General features: G+C 45.9%; 1 protein-coding gene across 13 annotated transcripts in view; it reads left to right on the forward strand.

Annotated features, from left to right (window-relative positions):
* PHKB (phosphorylase kinase regulatory subunit beta) overlaps positions 1 to 20,838 on the forward strand; it is a 130,370-nt gene that overhangs the window by 97,947 nt on the left and 11,585 nt on the right. For 12 of the 13 annotated variants that reach the window (XM_053270332.1, XM_053270336.1, XM_053270334.1 and 9 more), the window contains 6 exons: positions 1,344 to 1,405; positions 1,580 to 1,742; positions 3,489 to 3,570; positions 5,392 to 5,449; positions 10,829 to 10,919; positions 12,286 to 12,488. In XM_053270332.1, coding sequence (XP_053126307.1) covers positions 1,344 to 1,405; positions 1,580 to 1,742; positions 3,489 to 3,570; positions 5,392 to 5,449; positions 10,829 to 10,919; positions 12,286 to 12,488 — 659 coding nt within the window. Of the gene's footprint in view, positions 1 to 1,343; positions 1,406 to 1,579; positions 1,743 to 3,488; positions 3,571 to 5,391; positions 5,450 to 8,409; positions 8,501 to 10,828; positions 10,920 to 12,285; positions 12,489 to 20,838 lie in introns of all 13 variants that reach the window. The other variant, XM_053270330.1, reaches the window with a different exon arrangement.

Consider the following 20,838-nt stretch of genomic DNA (forward strand, 5'->3'; position numbering starts at 1 on the left):
CCCTAAAAGTCATATATGAATATTTGATGAATTAAATAGCAAAATATGGGCTCACCAAATAAAATATTAATAAAAGAAAGTGGAGCATTGTTCTTGGGTAGAACATAAATATTTGTTTGGAGAATTCACCTGGAAGGAGAAAACAGGACCTTTAGACCCGAAAAGGCCTGATAAAACCATAGATGTATGTTCTGCTATCTGTAGTACAGAATGTCATTAGAAGAAAGAAAATAGATGGAGTCATTTTCTCGAAGGTATCTAGAGGATGGTCAAAGCTTCCAAGATAGCACCAGAACTATTCAGATGTTAATTTGTACGAGTGTACAGATGTCTGTACATTCGAACCTGTTTTTGTGTGAATGATTATACCTGCATTCATTTAAAAGTGAATGTAGGTACAGGTCCTTCAAATGCATAGAACAGATGGGAAAGGTACTGCTGTACCTGTGCTCAACATAGCACATGAATAATTGTACCTGTGTACAGATCTATACCTGTGTACACTGTACACTCAAATGAGTGTGGAATATAATGTGTCAATAGGATTCTGGTCTTGCAGCAACGAGCATGAATTATCCCCTTTGCAAAACTGGGTCTGCTCTGGCCTGCATTTGGATGGGTGACTACATGTGAGCACTGTCTGCTGCCAGATATTCTCCTTAGGGGATGGGGCCGTAGCTTCATGGTAGAGCATTTGTTTGCATGCAGAAGCTCCCGTGTTTAATCCTCAGGTGTGTATACCGATTGATTGATTGATTGATTGATTGATTGATTGATTGCCATCAATTTGGTGTCAACTCCTAGCGACCACATAGATATTTTCTCCAGGATGATCTGTCTCCAACTTGGCCTTTAAGGTCTCTCCATGGTGCCTTCATTGCTGTCGTAATCGAGTCCATCCACCTTTCTGCTGGTTGTCCTCTTCTTCTCTTGCCTTCAACTGTGTGACCTGTAGCTGTGCTGAAAGGCTACCTGGGAGATGTGTGGTTTTTGGCCATGTACATGTTCAGTCACTGACTGAACCAGAGGGAAAGACTCCTGCCTGAAACCATGGAGAAGCTGCTGCCTGTCTGTGTAGACAATACATCAGCAGGATGTAGGTTCTATATACCCCACTGAGTTATTAATCTTGGGTTATCCTGTAGACAGAGTTTGAATTTTTTATTTCATTTATTATTACATTTTAATACTGCCTAAACATTTGGTCTCCAGGCCGTGTGCAAAACAACAGTTACAATACAATTAAAATTAATATTAACAACTTAAAAACCATATTAAAATCAAACAATTATATCATTGCAGAACATTTATTCTCTCTCTCGTTCTTCTCTCCTCCATTTCAGACCATAATTTCTGGAGCCGTGGTTGAACAACTGGATTTCCTAAGAATCAGTGAAACGGAAGAGTGCGTATACTTGAAATCAAATTTCTATAAAACATTAATAAGGTTACCCAAAGCATCCAAAAACCCCTTTCCAGATGTTCCTTTTTGTGTGTGCAAAATTCAAAATCAAATTTCAAAAGTTGCTCATTAAAACTTGTGCTGGATTTTGGAGACTTCAATTGTTTCTTCCTGTAGGCCTCCGGAATTCAAGAGTTTTGAAGAGCTCAATCTCCCAAAACATTCAAAAGTCAAGAGACAAACCAGCACGCCAAATGTCACTGAACTGGAACAGCAGCCAGATATCATTGCCAATGACTGGAAAAACCGGCCGACTTATGAGATTCTCCAGAAACTGAATGTAAGCATACAGGAGAAACTGAAGTTATAGGGAACCCTCTGTTCTTTTCTCTAGACACATGCAACTTGCTGAAGATGATTTTGTTTTAACAAAGGCATTGTTTATTTTCCAAAATGTGTATTCTGCCTTTCTCTACAAAGCAAACACGATCCAAGAAAACCAATAACACAATCTGAAATGCAACAGAAGCACAGATCAGCAAAAACCAAAACAGAAGCAGTGCAAGCAACTAGTCTGCCAACAGGCACACAGACACTTTATGACAGTTGCATTCATTGAATATGCCTTGGTATCACCCTTCCTCAAAAAAGATAGGAACCTTGGAAGCTGCCTTATACAGAGTCAGCGTTGGTCCATCTCACTCAGTACTGTCTACTCTGACTGGCAGTGGCTCTCCAAGGTTTCAGGCAGGAGTCTTTCCCAGCCCTACCTGGAGATGCTGCCAGGGATTGAACCGGGGAACTTTTGCATGCATGCAGGTGCTCTACCTGTGAGCTATGGCCCCATCCCCTAAGGGGACTATCTCAGCGCTCACATGTAATCACCCACCCAAATGCAAACCAAGGCAGACCTTGCTTAGCAAAGGAGACGATTCACGCTCACCACCACTGGACTAACTCTCCTCCTAGTTAGAACATTTGGGAAGTATGAATGATATGGGATGCTGTTAATCCAACACCTTATTGCATCAACCAACAGTCATCATATTTCTCTTTGATGGAGAGGAGCAGTATTTCCATAGAGAAATAGAAGACATTTCAGAAGGAGCAGAATTTTGTACACTGCTTCACTATACAGGGATGGCCATTCCCAGCTGCATTGGCCTTTGGCAAAGCATGCTGGGAGTTGCAGTCAGCAACATCTGGCACAGAGAACACCGCTGGTCCAGCGTACTGCAGTCATTTGGTGTGAGGTATCAAATGCTGCCTTGCCCCATGGCGCTGGGGGAGGCCAGCCCCCTTTCAGAACTGATTCTTGCACACTTTAAAGGGGATGTGGGAGACAGGGAGGAGGGAAGGTAGCCAGCAGCCTCCTGCCTGCCTTCCTTTCTATCTATCTATCTATCTATCTATCTATCTATCTATCTATCTATCTATCTATCTTAGTTTTTATACCTCCCCAGGTAAAACTCTCCAGGCGGTTTACCAGTTAAAACATAACAAGAATAAAAACATTAACATAATCAAACCAATTTAAAACACAGATAAAACTCTAAGTGTACAACTTTAAAACTGCAGAGTAAAAGCCTGATTAAACAGGTATATCCAGAGAAGGTGAGACTCTAGTTTTATTAGGGAGCACGTTCTGCATTTCAAAGTCCCAGGGCAATCATAGAAAAGGCCCGATTTTGAGTCGCCACCAATTGCGCTGGTGGCAACCACAACCGGACCTCCCCTGAGGATCTTAAAGGTGGCAGGGTTTATGAAGAAGAAGAAAGCGTTCTCTTAAACGCCTTGGACCCAAGCCAAGAAGGCGTTCTCTTCTTGTACTTCTTACAAGCTTTGCAAGGAGTACAAATATTGCAAGTACCAATCATTCTGAAGACCTGCTCTGATGGAAACAGCAGGGGGCATTTTTCCATCCTGCTGCGGCCCCAATAGCCTGCCACCAGAGGCGATTGTCTCGCCTTGCCTCATGAAAGGACCGCCCCTGTCCATATGCATTGGAGCAGTGTTATTTTTTAAAATGTCAACACTTGCTGTTTCTACACTGATTCATGTACTTTTGATGGCTCCTCCTTGTCAGGATTGCAGCTGCCTCGCCAGTCAAGCCATTCTGCTGAACATTTTGCTCCAAAGAGAAGGCCCACATTTCATCACCAAGGAAGGTATGATTGCGAGGATGCAATTTTGCACCTCTATTTGATGAACATGAATAATGGACTTGCAGGCAGGAGGTTGTGTTGCTATTTTCCTCTCCATTAAAGCACTTTCTGTTTTAAATGGGAAACATGCATCCGTACACCGTAGAGTGGAATGAACCGTTAAATGTATTAACTCTTTTAAATTGTTTGCATGCCATATGTTGCCTTTTTAGAATTCTGAGCATGCCCTTTGAGGAGAACTAGCTTTTCTCTGAGACAATACGATGAAGGTAGAAGGTGGGTTTGAGCTGCTTTTATATATAAATATAATACCTGGATGTCGTTAGAGGCAGCCCAGTAGAGAGTGGGGAGGGAGAGAGAGAGAGAGAGAGAGAGAGAGAGATCCCATTAAGAAGAACAAGAAGGAAAATCAATTGACATGTGCAGGGATGAACTCTAAGGGATAACGGGTATTTGCCCCCCCCCCCATTTCTTGTTCTTCCTTTCATTGACCATACTGGGACTTTACAGCAAAATGTCAAGCCAATATATATTTGTAGCATATTAGGGTCCCATAGCTTGAATTAAATATTTTAGAAGGCTTCCATTGCTTAAAGAATTCTCGCTCATACCTCTACCCCAGAACAAGCAGCAGATGCCAATGCAGCCAGGTAGCTAGGATACTCCTTCAGCCTCCAGGACCTTAGCTTCCTTCCTGGCCAGGAACAGAGCTGGTTGAGACCATGGCCGAATTCAGACGAAATAGGAACCGGAGGTCCCTTCACCTCTGGTTTCCAAAGCCGTGTGTCCCAATTTGGCAAACAAATGGTTTTCCTCACCCAACTCCACTCTGAACCTTTGGTCAGAGTGGAGTTTTGCTGCCCTTAACTCTGGTTTTGTGGCACCAGCATTACATCTGAATGTAGTTTGGGCCCCACGGAACCAGAGTTGAGGGAGGAAGCCCGATTGGCTGTGCGGGCTGTCCTTCTGTCAAGAAGGAAGCCTGAACAGCCAGATCCCCCACCTCTCTGCAGTCTTGCTGGTTGCAGAGAGGCAGCACTCTCTGTCATCTGAATGTAGACAGGGTACAGAGCAGGTGGAACCGCAGGTCCATTAGACCCATGGTTCCGCATTATGTCTGAACTGGGCCCCTGTGTGTAGGGGACATTCAGGGTCATCTCCCCAGCAGATTTCAGTGGGCCTGGTAGTGACCTCTCTCCCCATGTGGCTCTTTCCTGCCACATGTTTTTGCACAGGAAGAGAAAACCAGTCTGAAGGGTTTGGCCTAATCCCAAAAGACACTGAAGGGAATCTGGCCCATTTCCTGAATAAGTTTGAAAAAAGTCAAGCAAACTTCATTGATAAGCTAAATGAGCTAATAAGATTCATTAATTTATCTTTGGAAGTGTTTATAATGTATATCAAAATTCTTGCTCCTGTAACTACTTTCTTTGCCATCCCTTTGCTCTCTCAAACTATTTGTTCAAAAGAAATGATTTCCAAAAGTTCTGATTCCGTTACTGAAGTATTTTGCACATTTTAGAAACTATCTATAATATCTCAGGGCTTTGTAAAAAATATGACTTAATAGTAGGAAATGTACTCTTGCCAGTGGGTATATAAAATATCAACTTGAAAATGTGCTTAGGGCTACTGTCATAGAAGATGTGATAATATGCTTGATTCCGTTACTCTTGGAATTGCCCTGCAAACCCTTTCAGGTTTTTTTTTGCCATAACAGGTAACACAGCTCTTCCACTGTGAGATCAAACACGCTAAAAATTACAGTGCAGTCTAAACCCTCCCCTTTTCATGTTTGTTCTTCTCATTTTGTGTGTGAATTAGGCACAGTCTCTGATCACATTGAAAGAATCTACCGAAAAGCTGGCAGCAAAAAGCTCTGGTTTGTATACAGTGCCTCTTGGCTTCATCTGAATACTGTTGTGTCATGCTTTTGAAGTCCTGCCTGCAAATCTTTTAAGTCTCGCTCTCCGCAGCACGAGTCAACATCTTTATATTAACTTCCTGAGAGCTACATTGTTTGGGAGGCTGAGGTGTGGATCTTCATAATGTGCCATTCTTGTGGAGTGCCGGATGTTTCGCCCACTTCTTAATTTCCAGAAAAAGAGAGCTGGGAGCTTAAATTCTTCTTGGAATCCCTTTCCTCTTATCTGACAGCCTAATCCCTGATGCGTGGGGGTTCTCCACACTTATTCGGTGGTCAAAGAAATGCACTTTGCATCTACTCATCTGTTCTTCCGCGGATCAGGGCTGGATTAACCTGCAGGCTGATAAAGCTGTAGCTGTAGCTCCTTATTGTAGCCGAGGCGGCTGGTGGAAGCTAGGGTGGGGGGTGCAGTGGTGGAGTGGTAACGATTGGTCAAAGCTCCTGCCATCACCCTCTGGCATCCTGCCATGTGCCCCGCCTCCCCCGCTCAGCTGGCCAGTGCGCATGCGGGACTGCCATTTGAGTGGCATGACTTGTCCCCTTTGCTAAGCAGGGCCCACCCTGGTTTGCATTGGAATGGGAGACTCCATGTGTGAGCACTGTAAGATATTTCCCCTTAGGGGATGAAGCTGCTCTGGGAAGAGCATCTGCATGCTCGCATGCAGAGGGTTCCAAGTTCCCTCCCTGGCATCTCCAGATTCCTGCCCGCATCCTTGGAGAAGCTGCTGCCAGTCTGTGTAGACAATACTGAGCTAGACAGACCCGTGGTCGGACGATATGTGGCAGCTTCCTATCTTCCTATGAGGGATCAACACAGCAGGTTTTTGCCATGCTGACCCCTCAAATGGCTGCTGCTCTTTTGCATTGGCCATCTGAGTGGCGGGGACGGGACATATGGCAGGACCCACGGTGGGATACCAGGCACCTTTTATCAAATCTGAAAGGTATACTCCGCCTTCTACTCCGCCCCCTCTCCCCACTCCAGGGTCCACCAGCTGCCACCATCTATCTGAGTGGGCCCTCTATTCTCTCCCATCAGTCTTCAGGCCCTCATAACCTTAATCTGGCCCTGCAAACTATCCAGGACCAAGTGCTAGCACTGCAAACAGATGCCAGGGTTGACCCCCGAGAACACCGATCTGAGGATCCATATTGTTGAGCACTGAGAGCTAGTTAAGGGGAAAAGAGAACAAATAACAATGAAAGAGCACGATAGGCTGTTGGTGCTGTTAAGGATGCTATTAGGCTGAAGTTGCTCTTGAAAACCCTCATGGTTACAGCAGAGCAGATGTTTCACGTTTAATGGAACCTGTTCTTTCTTTCTCTGGAAATGAGTCACCTGTTCAGTCACGTCTGCCAAGTTTTTAAAAAGCAGTTCTTATGTTTAAGCTCCATAAGGGCTACCTTCACTTTCATAACATTTGCAAAGTTCAGATTGGTACAATGATCTGGTACCCAGGATCATAGGAAGATGCCTTCTACTGTGACAGACCATTGGTCCATATAGCTCAGTCTTGGCTATCCAAACTGGCAGTAGCTTCTCCAAGTTTGCAGGCAGGAGTCTCTCTCCGCCCTATCTTGGAGATGCCACCAGGGAGGGAACTTAAGTACAAAAGAAAAGTCCTGCTGGATCAGGCCCATCTAGTCCAGCATCCTGTTTCACATAGTGGCCCATCAGATGCCTCTGGGAAGCCCACAAACAAGAGCTGATGGCAAGCCCTTTCTCCTGCTGCTACTTGGAACCTTCTGCTCTCCCTAGAGCTCTACCTTCCAGTGCTCACACTTCTAGTCTCCCATTCAAATGAAACCAGGGTGGACCCTGCTTAGCAAAGGGGACAACTCATGCTTGCTACCACAAGACCAGCTCTCCTCTGCTCTGACAGTGATGGCAGGAGGCATCTTTCCACTCTACTGGTGCACTAATAATCTGCCGGCTGAGGCTACTGCCTCACCCCATCCCATGAAAGGGCCACGCCCTGGATATGTCCTCAGTGGTACAGTCAATATTCACAAGTATAAGAATGCAAGAATTGCTTCACTAGAAACATCTAGCTTAGCATTCTGTTTAGAACAGAACAGTAGGAGCCTCTGGATGCTGTCCAGGGCATGAAAGTGAGAGCTGTTTTCTCTTGTTTCCAGCTATTTAGGGTTAAACTGCCTTGGTACATGGAGGCTTCGTTTAGCTCTCATCCTTCAAGAATGTGTCACTTTAAAAAAACGCTGCATTAGCTAGTGGCTGTCACCAGTGTTCCTTGTACAGTGATGTCCATAAGTTTAATTAATTAATTAATTATTACATTTCTACACCACCTCATCCAACGGCCCTGGGAGGTTTACAAAACAAAAACAAAATATAATAATTTAAAAATCAACTTAAAACCATCAAATTCAAACAGTTTAAAACAGTTAATTTAAAACAATTTAAATTGTGGACTTCAACCATATTGACTTCAGCACCCAGCACCCCCAGGCTTTGGCTTTGGCTTTGGTCTTTGGCTGCGGATTATGGGAGTTGTAGCCAACAACCTCTGGGGATCTCTGTTTCAAGAAATGCTGGCTGTCACAAGATACTGTAGTAAGGAATTCCATTCATTCATTATGCCATGTGTTGAAAAGGTACCAGTCAAAATATCACCAGTTCTCCATGGCCTGTGTGGAGCTCTCAGTTTCTGTTTCTCCAACATCAGCCCCATTCGGCCCTTCTGTGCCACACCAAAGTTCACCTTGGAAAGTTAGGGAAGATTAAACAACCTGAAGCTATGTGGGGTGTAAATTTAGAAAGAAAAAGACCACCATCCTGCAGGCTAGCTTAGCAGAGCTTCCTAAAGTTAGTGCGGTTGTATCTTGTACAGAATCAATGTGGAAGCAGACCTCTGTTTAATTCCTCTTTCATAATTGTCATATACCATATCTAGGTTGGTGCTTCGTTGCAGTGCAGCATATAATCAGAAATTTGCTGCCTCGTTAGCCCCCCATATTACCACTTTGGTAGTCCATGGGAAGCAGGTAAAGTGTCCAGAAGCTTGAGACCATGCTCTTTGAGATGTGCAAGGTTGTGCATTTTGATGGTGTTCACTTGCGTTGAGTTTTCGCCCCTCTGGAACGCTTTGCTCTGGATTTTGAGGAGTGCGCACCCACAGTCACGGCAGTCAGCATCAATTTGGCTGATGGATTTTGCCGTAACTTGGTGGAATGTTGCACGTCAGTGCATTAACTCTCTGATAAATGGTTGCTTCAGACACAAAGCCTGTGTTAGGCGATGTGAAAAGCCCAGTTCTACTGTATCTCTGTTTTCAGAAAACAGAAATAAAGTATTATGTTTGGGGTTTTGTTTTTGTAGTAAGAGCCATGTTAAATGCTTCGTCACTATTGGAAACTGTTCTAAAACCCAGCACTTTACGTGGTTCTCGTTTTCCACTACCTGGTTTCATGCAGTGGTGGACGGAAGTGCACCTAGGTAATTTTGGAGCCTGGGCCTAAAGGCCTTTGGAGGGGCCCCCTCCCCTGCAAATTAAGCATCATCATGCTTGGCTGGGCAACCACACCACCCAGGACAGACTAAAGAGGATTTCAGGGGGCCCACAGGCTGTGGAGGCCCTGGACTTTAGCCCAAAAGTCCAGGGGTAAGAGCACCTCTGGTGGTGGATGTTCCTGTTTTCCTGGTTGTCTTAATGCTGTCATATTTACCAGTCGCCTGTGATTTATCTGTGGCTGGACTGTACCATATCAGACTTCATGCTGGACTGATCAAATGTGGCAACAAATTTTCTGAATATTTGAATTTCCCACAACATTGCATTTAAAGGAGAAAATCCTAGCTAGTTCTGAAAAAAAGAGGATTTTGTGTTCATTTTTTTGCGTTTGCAATATACAGTCTGAAGTGTTATAGCCTAGCAATGCAGTCCAGTCCAGATATACTAAAAAACACCACTGAGCCAGGGTTGGTTGGTTGGTTGGTTGGTTTTGCCTCTTTTAGTATATCTGCATTTTGTTCATAAATGCAGATATACAAGAGTAAAAGTCATGGGTTAATATGATCATGATTTATCAGGCAGTGAGTGCACTGATCACATGATGGTCATAATTTCCATCATGTATGGGATGTCTCTGGGAGTAGGGATGTGCACGAACCGGTTTGGCGGTCCTTTCATGGACCGCTGAACCGGTTCGAAGGGCTGGCGGTTTGGAAGGTTCAGTGGGGAGGTTTACCTTTAAGGATCGGGGAGAGTGCTCTTGAGCCCCCCTCACGTTTCCCCTGTTGGCGCTCTGCTTAAAAATGGTCCTGTGGGGCAGCAGCGTACCTCCTTGCTGCCCCAGTGCATGTTGGACTGGAAGTGCCTGGTACGCATATGTGTGTGTGATGTGTGTGAGTGTGATGTGTGCATACGCACTGGGCACTTCCGGTCCGACGCACATCGGGGTTCGCTGCTGCCCCATGGGACCGTTTTTAAGCACAGAGCCGGCGGGGAAATGTGGTGGGGTGGGGTGGGGGGTAAGAGCATCCTCCCCACACACCACCGAACCAGCCATCGCAGGTTCCGTGCACATCCCTATCTGGGATACCTCTTTCGATATACCCATTCATGGGGAGGTAACACTGCATCTGAATCTGTTGTGAATAGTTGTTGTCTTTGGCATGTAGCTACAAACCTGGCCTTTATCTACGTACAATAGAAGTAGAATGAATTACATTTTTTGGAAAATGTTCCAGCTAGAAGATAGTTGAATGGCATTAAATATAGTTTGCATGCCCTGTCCTTTCTCTACCTTCTCACGAAGCTTTTTGGGGAAAGTGAAATGCTTTGATTTCCCCTGCAGAAATGAAATAATGCAATTTGGTTGAAAATGTTCAACTCCATGCAAAGGCTTCAGATTCAGAATTTTTACCCAAGGCAAATTGCCAAGGAGGCCTAAAACACACACACACACACACACACACACACACACACACACACACACACACACACACACATACACCCCTACCTATTATTGTTGCTTATGTAATGCATCAAACCATTTCGCTATAATGTCAGAGAAAGGAAGAGCAATCTCTTATAATGTAGTATGCAATTTAATGAATTCAAACTGTGTTCCCAACACAGCCATTAGAATGTGCTCGCTTCACTAGTTAAATAATTCAAGATTTAGCATCTCCAAAAAAACAAAAACGAAAAACTTTTATGGAGAGACATCTTGAGTCCAAAATACAATACATATTTAAATGTTTAGTGGCTGGGGACTTATCCAATGTGGCAACAAATTTTTGATCAGACTCTTGGATTCATTAAACACGTGTTTGATATCCAGCAAGATTGCTCTGTTTTGTGCCCTCAGGTCTGTTGTGCGCTTTGCAGCGAGTCTGTTATACAAGCTAGTGGACAGCCTTGCACCGTCTATTACTAATGTTTTAGTTCAGGGCAAGCAGGTAAGTCTGTATTTTCCAGAATTGCTCATCAGGCAAAATGTGAGCTGTGGATTTCCCAAGCCTCTTGCATAACACGTTTCTGTGTGCTTTTGACCACATTTATTAACCATCCTATTAACCATATAACCCTAAGCATGACTGATGACTGCACTACTAAGTTGTGTGTGCAGAAATGGGTGCAAAAGTCCCCAAAGCACAGTGCTAACCACTTGAGATGTATAGCAGTGTGCTTAAATTTCAAAGAGAGAAGATTGTCCTGTAGGGCGTTATTTAGGAACATGGGAAGCTGCCATATACTGAGTCTGACCATTGGTCCACCTAGCTCAGTATTGTCTGCACAGACTGGCAGTGGCTTCTCCAAGACTGCAGGCTCGTCTCAAGATTGCAGGATCGTCTCTCAGGCCTATCTTGGAAAAGCCATGGAGGGAACTTGGAACCTTCTGCTCTTCCCAGAGTGGCCCCATCCCCTAAGAGGGAATATCCTACAGTGCTCACATGTAGTCTGCCATTCAAATGCAAACCAAGGTGGATCCTACTTAGCAAAGGGGATAATTCATGCTTGCTACCACAGGACCATCTCTCCTCCCATTTAAAACTTGAGGATTGTACGTCCCAAGTATTACCTTGAACGGTGTCATTATAGCTTGCTCCATCCATTCTCTTCTCCCTGCAATACGTCACCCAGCAAGTATCATGGCTGAATGGGGATTTGAACTCGGGACTCCCCGGACCTAGTCCAGCACTCTAACCACTACATCACACCTGAGGGGGCAGTCCCTGCTTGGCAATCCCATAGTAGTACACAGCCAATGATGGCAACCCCCTCCCACTCCCCTAGAAGTGAACTAGCAGGGCTTTCAACCTCATCATTTGTTTTAATCCCAACAAATCGACAGGGCAGAGTTATTTATTATTTTATTTGTTTAACACATTTATATACCGCCCACTACCAAAGGCTCTAGGCGCTTTGCAGCAGAACAAATCAAAATTAACACATTAGAAACATATAAAATTTAAAGTTAAAACGATCAATAACATTCAACTCAACATGTCAGCTAAAATTCTGTCGCTGATTAGTCAAGTAGATTCTGCCATCTTCTGGAGGTCTTCTCCCAGCTTTGGGACAATACTCCTTTCTTATTCCCAGATGCTGTTTATATGCACGACAACAGAGCGCTGTAAATCTTGTTTACCCCTCAGCTGTAAATTTAACCCGCCAAGCTAATTACCCCCTCTCTGTCCAGTCCTGATGCAAAGAGGGAGAGTTGAATAAAAAGTGGGGGTGGGGGGGATGCTGAATAGGTAGTCCTCCATTGTGTCCCTGTTTCAGGTTGTGACTCTAATTGCTGCTAATATATTCCTTCAGGTGACTCTTGGGGCATTTGGCCAGGAAGAAGAAATTATCTCTAATCCCTTGTCTCCGGGCGCAATTAAGAACATCATCTACAAGAAGTGTAATTTGCAGGACGAGAGGGAAGCTGTTCTTCAGCAAGAGCTTGTCATTCATATTGGCTGGATCATCTCCAACTCCCCGGAATTATTTAACGGCATGCTGAAGATACGTGTGGGGTCAGTAGGCTTCTCTTTTATCATAATTGCATGAACATCTGAGGATCATCGGACCATAGGAAGCCGCCTTCTGTTGAGTCAGACCATAGGTCCATCCAGTTTACTACAGGTTGAGTATCCCTTATCCAAACTGCTTGGGACCAGAAGTTTTCCAGATTTTGGACTTTTCTGGATTTTGGAATATTTGCATACTGTAATGAGATATCTTGGGCATGGGATCCAAGTCTAAACACGAAAGGTTACTGTACACTGTGTTTTATTTTTTTAGGTTTCATTTAAAGTATAAAAACAAATAAGCACTGAATTTACGATAACTACAGGTAGCTGTAAATGTAATGAAAATGAATTGAGAGAAAATTTTCAATGCAATAATGTTACTGGTCATTAGATTCAAACATGGCATTTTAGGTGGAGATGAAATTCAGATTTCATGTGCAAATAATGTTTTGTTGGTGCTGCAAGCGCACGCCTTAGTGGTTTCCAGATTTCGGAGCTTTCCGGATTTCGGATGTCCGGATTAGGGATACTCAACCTGTATTGCCTACTCTGACTGGCAGCAGCTCTCTGGGGTTTCAGACAGACGTCTTTCCCAGACCCGCAATGCTTGGCAGTGAACCTGGGACCTTCTGGGTGCAAAGCAGATGCTCTACTACTGAGCTGTGGCACCATCTCCAAGTGGAGAGTGGGACATAGAAACTTGTTTTATCCCAAATCGGATGAAGACGTCTAGCACAGTATCGTCTGCACTGACTGGCAGCGGTTTTGGGCAGGAGTCTTTTCCTAGCCCTACCTAGAGATGCCGCCAGGGATTGAACCAGGGAACTTCTGCATGCAGAGAAGATGCTGTGCCACTGAGCTACAGTCCTTTCCCTGGATCTTGGTTGGCTTTTGCCTTCAAATTGTAGGAGTGTGTGTCTGCAGTTGAAACAGACCAGGTGATCTCATCCATATTATGAACTGAAAATATTAATTAACAGCAGTTTAGAATGTGGTAGCCCACTCCCTTACATTGGGAGCACGTGAGGCCGGTGTTTCGTTGCCTGCATTGGGTCCACTTTCTCCACTCAAGATTCTGATCCAGGGGTCGGCAACTCTGGTTCGCCAGCTGTTGTTGAACTACAATTCCCATCACGCCCTACCACTATATATTGTGGCGGGGGTTGATGGGGTGTGAGTGCAACAGCTGGAGAACCAAGGTTGTTCCCATCTATGAAGTCCTAAATGGCTTGAATTTGCGGCCCATTGGTCAACATACTATTTATTTAGGAACATAGGAAGCTACCTTATACTAGGGATGTGTAAATCGGCTTGATGTCGAATCCGAGGTTTAACTGAAGCACCCCCGGTTCGGTTTGACCCCAGACTGAAACCTCCCCCGGTTGTTAGGGGAGGGGTTCATGAAAAAACAACAACTAATTAACCCCCTCCGGGGGGGCTTCTCCAAGGCCATGGGTGGTGGATCAGTGGGGGTCCCCCCTCCCCCTGCCAGCCTCCATTATGCAGTAAATCACTTCATTCAAGCGTTCTTTGGCCTGTTCTGGGCCTTCCCTCTGTTGCAGCGGCCATTTTGGAGGCCGTCACACATGTCCAGTGGGCCTCTGTGTGGTCAGGTCATGACCCAGGCCACGTAGAGGCCCACTGGACATGCGCAGCAGCCTCCAAATGGCTGCCACAATGGAGGCAAGTCTTGGATAGGGCCGAGTCTTAGAAAGTCTTGGAAAGGGCCGAAAGGGAAACGCTTGAATGGGGCAATTTATTGCATAACAGAGGCCAGCAGGGGAAGGGGGAACATCCGCGGACACCCTGCCCTCCGCAGCCTTGGAGAAGCCCCATGGAGGGGGTAAGTGATTTTTTTACAAAACGTTCACGAACCCCCACTGAATTGAATGGGGATGGGAGTTGATTGGGGGGGACACCAAATTTGCCTGTTCTGGTTCAGGCAATGAACCGGATCTGGATTCAGAATGAACCGGGCCAGCCAATTTCATGTACACCACTACCTTATACCAAGGTATAAACAGACCCTTGGTCCATCTAGCTCAGAACTGTCTACACAGACTGGCAGCAGGCTTACCAGGCTTACAGGCAGGCGTCTTTATCAGTCCTATCTTGGAGATGCCAGGGAAGGAACTTGGAATCTTCTGCATGCCAGCATGCAGCTGCTCTCATACCTTCCAGCGATCGAATGTCGTCTCCCATCCAAATGCAAACCAAAGCAGACCCTGCTTAGCAAATGGGACAATTCATGCCCGCCACCACACGACCAGCAGTCCTCCCCACCAAGGACGTCTTCTTACATGATAGAACCTGTGTGTTAAAGCAGATAAGGCCAATGCAAAGACCGAAAGCCTTGGCTGCCCTCCAGTTATGTAACCCCCGGTGCCATTTTCTCAAAGTCTGAGCTCCTTTGGGAACCACTGTGCAGACCATCTGCTTGGGCTCATCTCTGTGGCTTAGGGGTGAAGCCCACAACAGAAGGGGGGGGGAAGTTTCGAGGAGAGTTCAATTTGATGACATTCTGTTCTGCTTTGCTACGGAGATTCCGCTCCCTTCCCCCTCCTTTCTCTTGTCATTGCTTTTGTTATGCATCCCCAGCCTTTGGAGTGAGCTGGGCTATACAGAGAAATCAGCCAATCGAAAGATTGCATGCCGATAGAGAGACGGGCCACTTCTGTTTGTGGATGAAGCTCAGGTTTGCGCCCCCTCCCGCCCCCCACATCCTGCAGCCACTGGATGTTCCCTGTGGCAAATTCTGTGTAATTTATGCTCTCATCTCATGTTCTGCTTATGCCGGTTTCCCCAATGGCACCTTAGACTGTTAAGCTGTTGCAGCATCCATCCACACAATAGAAAGCAGTAAATAATGTATTGCATACCTGGGGGCTGGAGTGAGCTATTCCCGTTGCCTGAAGGTGGCATAAACCTGAAACCATACATCTCTTCTATACAGCTTCTATATCTGCATCTGTCTTTGGATCTAAACACGGTTTGTTTGCTTATTTAACGTGTTTAAATAAACTGGTTAACGCCCAAAGCTCTCGTCTCTGGGCGGTATACAGTGAAACAGCACAAATTAAAACCCAATTAAAACCTTAAAACTATTTAGACGTCTAAATCAGTGTTAAAATTGATGAATCTAATAAAAAGCCTGGTGTGAAGAAATGTGTCTTAACTGCCTTTGAAAAAGTGGTCAGAGATGGGAGGCTCTTATTTTTGACAGGGAGCTCATTCCAAAGCCCCAGGGCAGCAATGGAGAAGGCCCGTCCCTGAGTTAGGAACATAGGAAACTGCCATATACTGAGTCAGACCATTGGTCTATCTAGCTCAGTATTGTCTTCACAGACTGGCAGCGGCTTCTCCAAGGTTGCAGGCAGGAATCTCTCTCAGCCCTATCTTGGAGAAGCCAGGGAGGGAACTTGAAACCTTCTGTTCTTCCCAGAGCAGCTTCATCCCATGAGGGGAATATCTTGCAGTGCTCACACATCAAGTCTCCCATTCAGATGCAACCAGGGCAGACCCTGCTTAGCTATGGGGACAAGTCATGCTTGCTACCACAAGACCAGCTCTCCTCCCAGACGAGCCAGTGGCAACTGCAGATGGACCTCCCCAGATGATCTCAGGAGGTGGTGGAGCTCGTAACGAAGCGTTCTCTTAACGTTGCCATAATAGTTAGAGATGAGACATCCTACTCAGTTCCTTTTCACACAACACAGGCTGTAATTCATGACCCACTTAAGGTGATGCGCATGTGTTCAGACAGGCACCTCTCTGTGGGCTTCATGGGGGAGGAAGCCGCCAGAATGATTTATAGATGCCCCTTTTAATCCTCCAGTTTTTTCAAAGTTAAAGCGTTGAATCTCCAGTAGGCTAGATTACGGTGATATTTTCAGTGCCGCACATTTCTGCATTCGGTCTAGAGTCAGTTGGGTGGTGTTGAACTTCAAAGCAGGGCTTTTGAAAAGAAAAATTCAGAACAGGGGTAGGTGAGTGTAGTTTGTGTGTGTGGCACTACAGCCCACACCTGGGCACTTTTATTTTCTCTGCGCACGTACTTCGTTGCCCGGAGTCACATTGCATGGCGTTTAGAAACCGACACAGAGTGGGAGAAAATCCTCAGAGCTGGGAATCTGATAGCACTCGTGCAGAAGAGTGGTGGCCACTAGCTTGGATGGCCTTAAAAGGAGCTTAGACAAATGCATCTAATAGACAAAGGTCTATCAGTGGCAACTAGTCTGATGACTATAGGCCACCTCCAGCCTCAGAGGCAGGATGCCTCTCAATACCAGTGGCAGGGGAGCAACAGCAAGAGAGAGGGCGTGCCCTCCCAGACTGGACTGCCACACATGTGCAGGGGCCAAAAGAGCCCAGTAGGCAGGGCAGCTTCAGTGCAAAATGCCGAGCGGGGCACTGCTGCTTGAGGTGGCTCGCAGATGCGAGTGCTAACCAGGTAATGATTTTTGAAGGTACCTCCCACTGCCCCTCACCTGGAGTCCAAAACAGTGCTCGAAACATTCCGGCATGAAACGGGCCGTTTCGTTCCGAGCTTGAAACAGGCCCTTAGTATCCATTTTGAGTCAGAACATTTCAAGCTTGAAAAGTTGCGCACATCCCTATCACAATGATAGGAAGCTGTCTCCTACTAAGTCAGACCTTTGGCTCATCTAGCTCAGTATTGTCTACACAGACTGGCAGCAGTTCTTCGGGATTTCAGATGAGTATTTCCCAGCCCCACCAGAAGATGATGCTACCAGGGACTGGAGCTCAGATCTTCTGCATGCAAAGCAGATGCTCTGCCTCTGAGCTATGGCCCCATCATTCTTTTCAAGCTGCACTCAAAGTGGTAGTTTGAAGGGAGGGAGCCAGCGTGGTGTAGTGGTTAGAGTGCTGGACTAGGATCGGGGAGACCCGAGTTCAAATCTCCATTCAGCCGTGAAACTAGCTGTGTGACTCTGGGCCAGTCACTTCTCTCTCAGCCTAACCGACTTCACAGGGTTGTTGTGAAAGAGAAACTCAAGTATGTAGTACACCGCTCTGGGCTCCATGGAGGAAGAGCAGGATATAAATGTAATAACAACAACAACAACAATGTACTTGTGATTATTCTTTCAGCCATCCTGCTTTGGCTGGGAGATAACTTGACTGCGCATTGCTTTCTAAACCATGAGCCCTGTGCTTTCCTCTGTCTCTCTGTGTTAATTAGTTGCTCTTCTAGGGGCATACCTTTCCCTTTACAAGGGGCTTGGCTGCATTCAGATGCCGAGTAATTACTTGGGTGTTAATTAGGATACAGGAATGGGCTTGCTAATCCTTCTGTTTGTGGAGAGCATCTCAGCTTTCATTCCACTCCTCCTGCACTTTCACCACTTCTGTCCTTGACAACTTGATAACAGGCCTTCATAAAGAGACAGGTGCACCAAGGGCAGCATCTGTTTGAAGAGGACTGCTAAATGGGTAGATCAAATATTTATTTAACATCTTCCAACCTACACCCTGAACTGACAAATAGATCAATTCTCTTTAGTACCAACATTCTTTGAGTCTTCCTTTTCTTCTAACAATAGGTAGGTTTATTCTTCAGTGCTTCCTTCTACTTACTTATTTTGCATATTTAAAACAGAGCACACTAACTGAGCAAAGAGACACCTTTGTAAGTGTCGATTCTCTTATAATTAGCAACAGGAGAGCAACTGGCCATATCCAACCCCAGCACAATTCTCCTCCAGTGGCTGTTTCTGGTATCTGCCTTTCTTTGCTGGAAAGCAGTATATATCGCTATTTGTCATCATAAAATAATTAATTAAGTATAATTTGGATAAACCAGGGAGTTTCCCCAAGTCCATTATACAATTATGGAGCCCATTCTCATGTAATGCAAAACCGGAGTTGAAGGGGCCTCAGGTTGAAAATGTTGTATATCCAAAGGCATGCAACCACAGTCCGGACCCAAAAGCGACCCGTGGTTTTCCTCCCAAGACTCTGATTTCAACCTTTGGTTTGTAGTGGGTTTTGCCACCCCTACCTACAGTTTGGCAGTGCCAGTGTTACATCCAAACACTACACCACAGTTCCACTCTGCTGCAACCGGAGTTGAGGGAGGAAGCTCCTGCCTTGCTCCAGCTGCGATTGGCTGCCGGAATTGTCCGTCAGTTAAGAAGGAAGCCCACACAGCCAGTTCCCCCTCCTCCCTGCAGTCTCCCTGACTGCAGAGACCTCCTGTCTGTTCTGTGCGAATACAGACAGGAGAGAGGGGTGGGGGAGCAGAACCGCAGGTCCATTGGACCTGTGGTTCCGTGTTACATGTGAATGCAGCCATTCTGTTTTACTGGTGGTACATTGATTAGCAAGCCATAGGTTGCTGGTTCGAATCCCTGCTGGTACGTTTCTGAGACTATGGGAATGTTTCCCAGACTATGGGAAACACCGATATCGGGCAGCAGCGATATAGGAAGATGCTGAAAGGCATCTTCTCATACTGCACGAGAGATGGCAATGGTATACTCCTCCTGTATTCTACCAAAGATAACCACAGGGCTCTGGGGTTGCCAGGAGTCGACACCTACTCAACAGCACTCTTTACCTTTACCTTTATCCTTGTGAAACTGTTTAGAGATGAAGCAACCTTCATTAATTGTGTTTCTCATTTCAAACATCCCCTTTTGCATTTGTCCTGTGTCTGAGCCTGCACCCTTCCTTATCCCAAGGTCGGCTCCATATACTCAATTTCCTTTATTTCACCATTATCATCCACTCCAGTGAACAAAATTAACCTTCTCCCAGAAATAGTATTCTGACTTGGAAATGATTAAATTTGGTGTCTTGTTATTGGTTTGTGAGCTGGCTTTCATGCGGAAATAGATCCAGATCCGGACAGCTTCCTCACTGTAAAGACCTCCAGTCAAATGCATTCTTCCTAAGCCCAGTCAATCACTGATGGAGTAGCCCCCCAACACTTATGCTTCAATAAATGAGTTGGTCTTTAAGGTACCACAAGGCAGTGGCTGAGATCCAGACTAAATGACTCCTGCCCTCTTGAAGTTACGTTACTTTATAGTGACTCCCGAGGAGTACTGTAGAGTAACTTGGTCCGGCTGCCAGCTAGTGGCTGATATCCTGACAATTGGTGTGCTTGCAGAACCACCCTACTCAAGTGAATTCTGCCACATCAGGAGCTTAGAAACATAGGAAGCAGCCTTATACTGAGTCAGACCATGGGAAGAGAGCTGGTCTTGTGGTAGCAAGCATGACTTGTCCCCTTAGCTAAGCAGGGTCTGCCCTGGTTGCATATGAAAGGGAGACTAGAAGTGTGAGCTCTGGAAGATATTCCTCTCAGGGGATGGAGCTGCTCTGGGAAGAGCATCTAGGTTCCAAGTTCCTTCCCTGGCATCTCCAAGATGGGGCTTCCTGTCTGCAACCTTGGAGAAGCCACTGCCAGTCTCTGTAGACCAGGGTTTCTCAACCTTGGGCCCCCAGATGTTGTTGGACTACAATTCCCATCATCCTCAGCCACAAAGGCCATGTCTGGGGATTATGGGAGTTGTAGTCCAACAACATCTGGGGGCCCAAGGTTAACAAACCCTGGTGTAGACAATACTGAGCAAGATGGACCTATGGTCTGACTCAGTATATGGCAACTTCCTATGTCCCTATATCCATTGATCTCAGTCTTGTCTTCACTGACTAGCAGCAGCTCTCCAAGGTTTCAGGCAGGAGTCTTGTTGGCTACCACCAGGGGTCCATCTACGCTCTGTGCATGTTCAGGTGATATGCACTGGAATGGGGAGGAGGCTGTTGCTGTAACCCTCAAAGCTCTGGTCTTTTAATCTAGGACCAGAATATAGGACTAAGATTGAAATGCAAGCTTTAAGGACCAGAGCTTTGCAGGTTACATATCAGTCTCCTCCCCATTCCAGTGCATATCACCTGAGCATGCACAGAGTGTAAGTGGACCCACACAGTCTCTCTCAGCCTTGCCCAGAGATGCTGCTAGGAACTGAAGATAGAGATGCTGCTGGGATTTTCTGCGGGCAGATCCTCTTCCACTGAGCTGGCCCCATCCCCAAAGAGGAATATCTTCAAGCACTCGCATACAGTCCCCCATCCAAATGCATACCAAGGCAGACCCTGCTTAACAAGGGGGACCCTTCATGCTCACTACTGCAAGACCAGCCGAATCACATAAGCGGTTGCAGATGGATAATACCTTGGCAATGAATGCCTCTCTTGGTGTCTAAACTGCATCTGTGTGTGTTTCCTTCAGGCTGTTTGCCAGACAATATGAACCTGTGTCATTGTATCAGCACAGCACTGCTTTGTCTGGAGGGGGAGGAAAGACTTGTAATCGAGGCTGGGG

The sequence above is a fragment of the Hemicordylus capensis genome, chromosome 9, assembly GCF_027244095.1.
Source record: "Hemicordylus capensis ecotype Gifberg chromosome 9, rHemCap1.1.pri, whole genome shotgun sequence".
NCBI lineage: Eukaryota > Metazoa > Chordata > Lepidosauria > Squamata > Cordylidae > Hemicordylus > Hemicordylus capensis.